General features: G+C 41.0%; 1 protein-coding gene across 2 annotated transcripts; it reads left to right on the top strand.

Moving 5' to 3' along the window:
- Positions 1–1,299: 1,299 nt before the first annotated feature.
- Positions 1,300–6,605, top strand: LOC307163606 (E3 ubiquitin-protein ligase TRIM39-like). 2 transcript variants are annotated; one of them, XM_079879726.1, is made up of 7 exons: positions 1,300–1,441; positions 2,976–3,547; positions 3,662–3,757; positions 4,075–4,308; positions 4,400–4,538; positions 5,359–5,394; positions 5,547–6,605. In XM_079879726.1, exons 2-7 carry the CDS (start codon positions 2,978–2,980, stop codon positions 6,092–6,094), a joined length of 1,623 nt encoding a protein of 540 aa, XP_079735852.1. In that variant the 5' UTR covers positions 1,300–1,441; positions 2,976–2,977; the 3' UTR covers positions 6,095–6,605. The 2 variants fall into 2 exon arrangements, with proteins under 2 accessions (XP_079735852.1, XP_079735853.1); XM_079879727.1 differs by having other exon boundaries at positions 1,310–1,441; positions 5,368–5,394; positions 5,547–6,396.
- Positions 6,606–10,103: the final 3,498 nt, after the last annotated feature.

The following is a 10,103-nucleotide window of genomic DNA, read 5'->3' on the forward strand; positions in this document are numbered from 1 at the left end:
TGGAATTAAGGATATTAGACCTTGTGTCATGGAGGGCAAAACCCCTGATCAATAGATTCTTTAAAGACCATTAACAGAAATTCAGCTAGATCGTCTAGCCATCATTACCGGGGGACTTGTTTAATTTAAGGGTTTTTTATAGCTGTTCTTATCTCTAAAATGGATACTTCCTTATCAAAGAGCTTTAAATTCTCCATCGATACAATCTATATTATGTTTTAGGGGCTTTAAAAAAATCATCTATTGTGTCTACAGAACATGCACTGCTGGAATATAGTTTACCATAAACATTTGAGACGTATTTTGAAATAATAATAGTGTCCTGTGTTTCATAGCCATTAATATTAATCTTTCTAATAGATGTATACTCTCCATTTTCTCCAAATTATAAAAGTATCTGGAATTAGTTTCCCCTTCCTCTAACCAACGTCTTCGTGATCTAACAAATGTTCCTTTTGCCTTGATTATATATAATTTATCTAACTCAGCCTGCAGATTCATTAACAAATTATAATTCCCATCAGTATTATTATTAGTGATGTTACAAATATCTCTAATGATTTCCTCTTCCTTTGACTTATTAGACTTTGCTACTTTGCCTTTATCAATTGCACTAAATCTAATCTGAAACTTCATAAACTCCCAATTTTTACAGTATACATTTGTTCGCTTAGCTTGATTCCAATATGTTTGTATTATCTTCTTCATTTCATGTTGAAAACTATCAATTTCCAATAATTTATTTTTAGTTTCCAATAAGTCTTAGAGATTTTATATGAAGTTTTGTTATTCCTTTTAATGAGAAGATAAATCATTTTGTGATCAGACAATATCGATGGTTCAATTGATACTCTGTTTGTATTTTGTTCTAATGAATTAGAAATTAACCAAAGATCGATTCTTGACTGTTTAGATTTATCCCTATTACTCCATGTGTACTCTTTCAAATGTGGGTGTTTATATCTCCATATATCAATTACCCCTAAATTTTCACAGAATATAGCTAGCTCTGAATCGCCTGTAGATGATATTATTGGAATAGGAATTCTATCCATCTTAACATCTGGGACAATATTAAAGTCCCCACCTAGAATCATTTCAAGATCATGAAATCTTTCTCTTACTTTGTTAATCTCATTTTCAATATCAGAGAACAAATCAACATTATATTTTTTAATATTTGAGGCATATACAGTACCTAACAAAAACATTTTCCCATCAATGGATCCTGTTAGACAACTCATGAAATATATGTAGGAGGAGCTCTGACATCACTCTCTGACATCACTCTCTGACATCACTGTAGTTCAGAGAGATTCAGAGAAAGTGAAACTAACTTGATCAACAACAATATGGACTCCTGAAACGATCAACCTCTCTAAACTACAGAATATTTATTGATCCGTTCAAAGAGTCTTGTGGACACATCTGATCCTCACAGGTGAGAGATAGAAATATAAGAGAGATTGTGCTGAACAGGTTTCTAATGGAAGTGAACTGGTTTAGTAGGTTTATGTCGAACTGGAATAAGTTGAACAGAACCAGATTTAAGCATATCAAATACTGAACTATTTTAGTTGTTCACTGCACTGAAATGGTATCAGAATTGTATTTAAATATGCCATTTGATTGGTTGTAAAACAAAGTTTGGTGTTTCTGTCATTTTGTCACATGGCAGAACGACTAAAGAAACAGGAAGTAAATGACCTGCAGATTCACTGAACACAAACCTGCTAAACTGCAGATGAAAATCACTTTTATATTAAACGTTACATTAAGATGAAAATTACGATACATTTTACATATAATTAAGATAAAATTAGTCAAGTGATGCAAAATTTTAACGTTTTCTTATTGAAGAAAAAAAGTTAAATTTGGTTAAAAAAGTGAATTACTAGCTCACACTCCTTCTCTAAGTCATCTCTGGCTTTAATGAAAAGTCACTACAATGTATTTATTTATCAGGTAAGTGTTTGTGTAATGAGCTTCACATTAGGGGACTGATCACTTTCTCTGGGTTTGCAGTAATGACCAGCTGACTGTACATGATCTCTTATATATTTGAGTTCCTTCAAAGTCGTAACTATTTGTCTTTAGACATTCTTTACATTCAGTCATGAGCTTCTTTATAAACAGACTTCACATGCACACTAATTCAAAATAATCTTGATCATATAGGCAGAAGCCATTAGATTAAAATATCTTTTAAAGGGGCTATGTGTAGTTTTTCTACTAAAATGAATCCTTTTTCATTGCCTGTGTGTGAAGGGGTTGTAATCTCACATTAAAATGATCCACTTGGCGGGTTTTGCTATTACCTCTGAAAGCAAGTATTCCTATTTCTATGTGAAGGCTCCGGGTCAGATTTAGTGCGAAATCCAGTGACGTAACTGAGACCTGCATGCGCGCTCCCGAGCCTCTCGCCTCGTCTACTGACTTTGCACTCAACAGCGATGACACTGCAACTTATGACATGCGTCACAAGTCATCTGCTAACACTAAGAAACGACCTGCTCCCAGCACAACACAGACTCCAACACAAACTCAACATAATGATAAAAAACAAAAAAAAAAGTTTTATCTGCTGAAGCTCGTCAGGCCAAACGTGAATTGGATCAACTTCGGACGAAAACACGGATCAACATCGGCAGGGCTTTTGAATCATGGAGAAACCTGAGTTTGAGAAATCATGGAGTTTACCTGAGTTTCCAGCATGTTGTGTGATGCTTTCTCCGGTGTGTTGCGTCTCAGTCTGGCCGGTACCCAGAGTGCTCGCTCATGAGTTCGAGCATGCGCACGAGCACTCGCTTGTAAACGTATTGGTTGCAATCTGAAACATCACCGCTAGAGGCCGCTGAAAACTACATATAGCCCCTTTAAGATTATAAGAAACTTAAATTGAGTGTGTGTATCAAGTGTGCCCAAACTTTAGATTAGTAGTGCAGGTGATTTATCTTCTTCATTTCTCTCTGCAGTGATGTCTTCCTCCAGCGGTCCACTGACTGGGGAGCTTCAGTGCTCTATATGTCTGGACGTGTTCACTGATCCAGTCAGCACTCCATGTGGACACAACTTCTGCAAGACCTGTCTGAATAAGTGCTGGGACAACAGCCAGACCTGCAACTGTCCATATTGTAAAGAAACATTCAAGCACAGACCTGATCTCAAGATTAACACCACACTCCGAGAGCTTGTAGATCACTGTAAAAAGAAAAGTCCTGAGAAAAAAGCTGAAGTTCTGAAAAAAGCTGAAGTTCTGTGTGACGTCTGTGAGGAAAGAAAGCTGAAAGCCCTGAAGTCGTGTCTGGTGTGTCAGAGCTCTTACTGTGAAACTCACCTGGAGCCTCATTTGAGAATGGCAGGTTTAAAGAAACACAAACTGATCAATCCTGTGAGTAATCTGGAGGACTATATATGTCAGAAACATGAGAGACCTCTGGAGCTGTTCTGTAGAGATGATCAGACATGTGTGTGTCCGATCTGCACTGTAACAGACCACAAGAACCACAACACTGTTTTTATAGAAGAGGAGAGTGAAGAGAAGAAGGTAGAAGTTACTAACAAACTGATTTTAAATGACTCTTATCATGAGGAATCACATGTTCTTTAATATAAATGAATCGATTATGAAAACATATTGTGTGTTGTTCTCTGTCTATAGACTCAACTGATGAAGACACAGAAAGACACACAGCAGATGATCCAGGACAGAATCAAGAAGATTCAAGATGTCAAACACTCAGCAGAAGTCAGAAAAGTGAGTTTAAAATAATTCAATTAAATTAATTTTAATATCTATCATTGTTTATTGAATTGTTGTATAAAAGCAATTTCACACTCACAGTCACACTGCTGGTCTGAATATCGACACGTCTGTGATTCCCTGATCACTTAGTAAAGTAATAACACATCTCTCCTCATCAACACACATGATTTGAGGAATCATTCAGTGCAAACGGGGCAGAATGAGGGATTTTGAAAACCGCCTAAAACACTGAAGTATGAGAAATAATAACACTGATTCTTCTCTTAACAAACGCCACTAATAATGTGTTGATTGACCCGGGTGAGCAGAGAAACACAGAGAAGGAGAAAGCAGCCCGTGTGGAGCTCTTCACTGATCTCATCCGCTCCATTGAGAGATGTCAGACTGAACTGCTGGAGATGATGGAGGAGCAGCAGAAAGCAGCAGAGAAACAGGAGGAAGAGCTCATTGAAGAGCTGGAGCAGGAGATCACTGAGCTAAAGATGAGAAACACTGAGCTGGAGCAGCTCTCACACACTGAAGATCACCTCCACCTCCTACAGGTCAGTCAACATCTCTCTGATCAATGATAATGCAGTATATGACACCATAACACTCACCATGCTGAAGGATTTCTCCTCTCTCCTGCTGTAGATTTACTCATCCATGTGCAGCTCTAGAAACACCAGGAACTGGTCTGAGATCAGTGTGAAGACTGATGAGAGTCTGGAGACTCTGAGGAGAGCTCTGACTAAACTGCAGGACTCTCTACAGGAGAAACTCACGCAAACTGGTACAGCAATATCAAATACACCGTACAGATACATATATTTATCATCTTTTATTATCAGTAATGAAGAATGAGTCTGTTAAAGCTGAAATAAGAGAAGTGTGTGATCATGTGTTTGTGTCTCATTATCATCACAGTTCTTCTTGAAGAGAGCAGGTCATATTCATCTCTAATTTCAGGAAACATGCAGTAAATTCATCTTGTACTAGAAGCTTCATCACTGTAACCAGAACCTTGAGGCTTTAGTAAATCTGTGAACACTTTTAGATGAGAAACTACAGAAAGAAACATTCATTTTCTGCCATTTTCAGTCTTTTCAGCTGTTTCATCTAAATGTTGTGATTATGTGTCAGATAAAATCAGTTTAGCAGAAGAAAATCAAATCGATAGACATCATGAATTTAAGATGCAGATTTGTTCTTTTTTTTTTTAGAGGAACATTTCTGACCTGTATCAAACAGCTTTGCAGTGCTGGGCTTTCATTTTCACTTTCTCTAAGGTTATTTTTTATAGTGTTGTCTTTGCTGAATAACCACAACACTAATACACTCCAAAACTGAGATGAATAACATTAGGCATAAAAATATCTAAAATGAAATTTTCATAAAATGTTTCACAAAACATTCCCAAAGATGTTCTAAAAAGGAGGAATATTTCAAGCTCAAACACAATAGGAGTTCAGGGATTCTCTAAATATCAGCAGAGAAACATTGATCAGATAAAACATGATGTTGTACACAATTCTTTAATTATAACCTTAAATCTTGTCTATAATTCCACACATAAACATGTCAAAGATCTGATGGTGTTTTATTGTCATTAGTCTCTACAGAACTGAAGAGGAGACAGCAGTATGCAGGTACAGTGTGCTGTCTGCACTACACTAGATTACATTCAGATACTCACAGCTTCATCACTGACCGACAGTATGATTAAACACTGATTACATATTACACACATCTTCACTAAATATCTGTATTAAGTTGTGATTTATATTGTCTGTTTTCTCAGTGGATGTGACTCTGGATCCTGATACAGCTCATCCTGAACTCATCCTGTCTGATGATGGAAAGCAAGTGAGACATGGAGACATTATACAGGAACTCCCAGACAAACCAGAGAGATTTGATACATGTGTTTATGTCCTGGGAAAGGAGAGATTCTCCTCAGGGAGATTTTATTTTGAGGTGCAGGTGAAGGGAAAGACTGAATGGTATTTAGGAGTGGCCAGAGAATCCATTGACAGGAAGGGAGATATCACAGTGAGTCCCAGTGATGGACACTGGACTGTGGTTCTGAGGAATGGGAATGAATATGAAGCCTGTGCTGGTTCTCCTGTCTCTCTGTGTGTGAGAGTGAAGCCACAGCGGGTCGGTGTGTTTGTGGATTATGAGGAGGGTCTGGTCTCCTTTTATGATGTGGAGTCCAGCTCTCATCTCTACTCTTTCACTGATCAGTCTTTCACTGGGAAACTCTATCCATTGTTTTGCCCATGCCTTAATGATGGAGGTAAAAACTCAACTCCACTGATCATCACACCTGTCAAACACAATAAATGAATTTTCTGCCGTAATATGCACAATGAAAATTATTTATAATTACAAATCTAAACATGTTTTGCTATATTTTCATAATTTGTTTTTCATTGTTATAATCTATAATTCTAGCTATAATTGCAAATTATATTGTGAAAATATAATGCTTGTTTAACAATTTTATTTTCAACTTTTCATAATTATTCATGCCATTGTTTTCTCCCATCTCAACCTGACAAAGTGAAAGTGTCTGTATTTTTGTTTTTATATACATCAAAATAAACCAAACTATGATAAAATTGATAAAGTATATCAAAGCTGTTTCTACCATTTCAATCACAAAATGATCTGTGATAATACTGAGGTAAATCAGATAGTAATTCCTCAATATATATCACTGTATGATTATTACCATATTCATACACAACACTATGGATCTTCAAAACACCATGATATTATGATCATGGTAAAAACAAAAAAATTAAAAAAGGAGGAGAAGAAGAAGAAGAAGAAGAAGAAGAAAAAGACATTGTAGGTGTTGGCGCACATTTAAGTTGTTTTGCACGCGTGTTTTTCGACGTGCTGTTACCTTGTGGCTTAAATAATTAAATAAGGTAAAAATAATAAACTTTCAAAAGTCTGAACTAAAGTCGGATATGCCAATCCATTTATTAATATAACGAAAAATGAAACATTTCTTAAATAAAACTTAATTCAATTCAGTCTCCATGATTACACGCCGTGTCTCACGGTCAAAAACCATGCACCTCACTGTCAGGATTCCATCTTCATCACCACGCTCTCCTTCACCTCCGCCCACTCGTTCTCTCTCTCCGCCCAGTCATCACGTCACCCGTTCACTCTCCCCTGATTACTGAGCACCGTCACCTGTGTCCCATTACCAGCACTCCCTATAAAACCCACAGTCTCCCTTCACTCAGTGTCTGGTCTCGTCATTACATGACTCACAGACTCCCGATCACTCACCTGGATACCTACCTGTTGCAATCCTCTCCGGTCCGTCATTCCGGTATCCTGCTCAGCCTTCAGTCCATCCTGCTCAGCCTTCAGTCCATCCTGCATCCACCTAAAGAACGAATGAGAAAGACTTTACCAATCCAGATAAGCAATCACCATTGTTCTGTGTTACTATTACTCACCATCTGTCTGCATCTACGTTATCTGCAAATAAAACCTTTAACTTACCAACCTTGTCTGCATCCTCTGTGATCCGTGACAGAAGACAAGACCCAACATGCAGAAAGCGGAGTCTTCAGAAGACCTGTACACGGACATTCCTGCCGTTTCCATTCCATCCATCTCATCGATGTCAACACGTCCACTTCCGCATTCACCCACTACTTTGTTCACTGCCTCCGCGAGTCCCATGGCCCGGCCAGCGACCTTTTCCGGTGAGGCGGAGAACTGCAGTGGGTTTCTACTACAAACTTCTCTATATTTCACCATGAATGAACATCAGTTTCACAACGATGCAGCCCGAGTCGCCTTCATGATTTCTCTCCTCTCAGGCCAAGCCCTCCAGTGGGCTCAATCATTATGGAACTCTGAGTCTACGGTGGTTAAATCCATTACTGAATTTACGCAGCATTTCAAGGAGGTCTTTGGACAAACTGTTTCTGAATTGTCAGTTCATGATCAACTGTATAATCTCCGTCAGGGGAATTCATCGGTGAGTACTTTCGCTCTACAGTTCAGAACCCTTGCCGCATCCAGTGGTTGGAACGAAACCGCTCTGATCACCGCTTATCGCCATGGCCTGAACCCTAACATCCGCCATCTGCTGGTGGTGTATGAGGACAGCATGGGTTTGGAAAACCTGATTCAGAAATCCATCCGCATTTCGCAACGACTCTCTGCTTGTGATCTATCTGCACCCACTGTTAGTTCTCCGCCTACGGTCTGTTCCAATACTCCTCCAGCACCAGTTTCCATGGAGATCGACTCCACTCATCTTTCTTCTTCTGAACGCCAGCGCAGGATTCTGCATCATCTCTGTCTCTATTGTGGATCGGATAAACACTTCCTCAGTTCCTGTCCAGTTCGTCCACCGCGCTCGGCGGTAAGTTCAATCCAACTCACTCCTAAGATTGAAGCATTAAATCGTACTAAAGTACATATCCTGACGTCTTCTGTGTGTACGACTCCGGGTCAGCGGGGAACTTTATATCCACCCAGTGTCTTGAAAAACTGAACGTTCGCCGGCGACGCTTGGTTCAAGATCTGCCAATCCAAACCATCCAGGGTAAGCCACTGGGTCGAGGTCGTGTTCGCTACTTCACACCAACATTAATTCTTCGTATCGGATGTCTTCATTCAGAGGAGATTTCGTTTATGGTGCTGGAGGAGTCCACAGCGGATATCATCCTGGGACGCCCTTGGTTAATCCAACATCAGCCAACACTCCACTGGGAATCCGGAGAGGTTCTTCACTGGGGTGAGGATTGTCATGTATCCTGTCTTAGTTCTGCCAAGAAAACTCGATCTTCAGTCCGTACTAAGTCTTCAATGAGTGAGTTCAGTTTTCCTGTTTGTTCAACCTCGCTGGAGAGTCCCGAGACATCAACGCAAGTCGAGATCCCAGTGGAGTACCGGGCGTTCCAGGATGTCTTCAGTAAGGTCCTGGCAACTAAACTTCCACCTCACCGGCCATGGGACTGCGCAATCGACTTGCTACCCGGAGCCATCCTTCCCAAGGGCCGCATCTATCCTTTGTCCATCCCGGAACAGAAGGCCATGGAGGAGTACGTCAAGGAAGCACTAGAACAGCAGTTCATCCGACCATCTACCTCCCCTGCCGCTTCGAGTTTCTTCTTCGTGGCCAAGAAGGACGGAGGCTTGCGGCCGTGCATTGATTATCGTCAACTGAACTCTCAGACCATCAAGTTCCGTTATCCCCTTCCTCTGGTCCCAGCCACCCTGGAACAGCTTCGTGGTGCGAGCATCTTCTCTAAATTAGATCTCAGAAGTGCTTACAACCTGATTCGTATCCGACGAGGGGATGAGTGGAAGACCGCCTTCGTGACCCCCTCAGGCCACTACGAATACCGGGTTATGCCCTTCGGGCTGTCCAACGCTCCTGCTGTGTTCCAAGGTTACATGAACGAGGTCCTACGAGAGTTTCTCAACCGATTCGTAGTGGTCTACATCGACGATATACTCATCTATTCCTCTTCTATGTCTGAACATCACCAGCATGTCATTCAGGTTCTAGAAAAATTGAGAGAGCACCGACTATACCTTAAGCTGGAGAAGTGCGAGTTCCACATTTCGACTGTCCAGTTCCTGGGTTACATCATCAACCAACAAGGCATTCAAATGGACCAGAGGAAGGTGAAATCCATCCAGCACTGGCCACAACCCTCTACCATCAAAGACCTTCAACGGTTCCTGGGCTTCGCGAACTTCTATCGACGATTCATCCAAAACTATAGTCAGATCAGTGCTCCTCTCACCTCTGCACTCAAGGGCCGGCCCAAGTCTCTGTCCTTGTCTCCAGGTGCTATTCAAGCATTTCAACAGTTGAAGGAAGCCTTCACGACAGCTCCTATCCTTGTTCATCCTGATCCAGATCTTCCATTCGTGGTTGAGGTGGACGCCTCTTCCACCGGGGTAGGAGCTGTCCTTTCTCAGCGGCAGGGTGAGTCACGTAAACTCCTTCCATGTGCCTTCTTCTCCAGAAAGCTGTCCCCGGCGGAGCTAAATTATGACATCGGCAACCGGGAGCTGCTGGCCATCAAGCTGGCTCTGGAGGAATGGAGACATTGGCTGGAGGGAGCCAACCACCAGTTGGAGGTAATAACTGACCATCGCAATCTTGAATACCTCAAAAAAGCCAAAAGACTGAACCCTCGTCAGGCCCGCTGGGCTCTCTTCTTTACCCGGTTTGATTTTGTAGTGTCGTACCGACCTGGAAGCAAGAACTGTAAGGCGGACGCACTCTCCCGGCTCCATCACGCATCTCAAACCGACCTTCAACCTGAAACCATCCTCCCTCCAGCCATGATCCGGAGTC

Source organism: Squalius cephalus (assembly GCF_949319135.1).
Source record: "Squalius cephalus genome assembly, chromosome: 8".
NCBI classification, from domain to species: domain Eukaryota; kingdom Metazoa; phylum Chordata; class Actinopteri; order Cypriniformes; family Leuciscidae; genus Squalius; species Squalius cephalus.

What these genes read in the sequence shown, in the direction of transcription:
- LOC307163606 (XM_079879726.1), top strand. Translation starts at nt 2,978, where the DNA reads ATGTCTTCCTCCAGCGGTCCACTGACTGGGGAGCTTCAGTGCTCTATA. An exon ending in GGAGAAACTCACGCAAACTG is followed by an intron (nt 4,539 to 5,358) that starts GTACAGCAATAT and finishes TATTGTCATTAG; the next exon opens with TCTCTACAGAACTGAAGAGG. An exon ending in GAGGAGACAGCAGTATGCAG is followed by an intron (nt 5,395 to 5,546) that starts GTACAGTGTGCT and finishes CTGTTTTCTCAG; the next exon opens with TGGATGTGACTCTGGATCCT.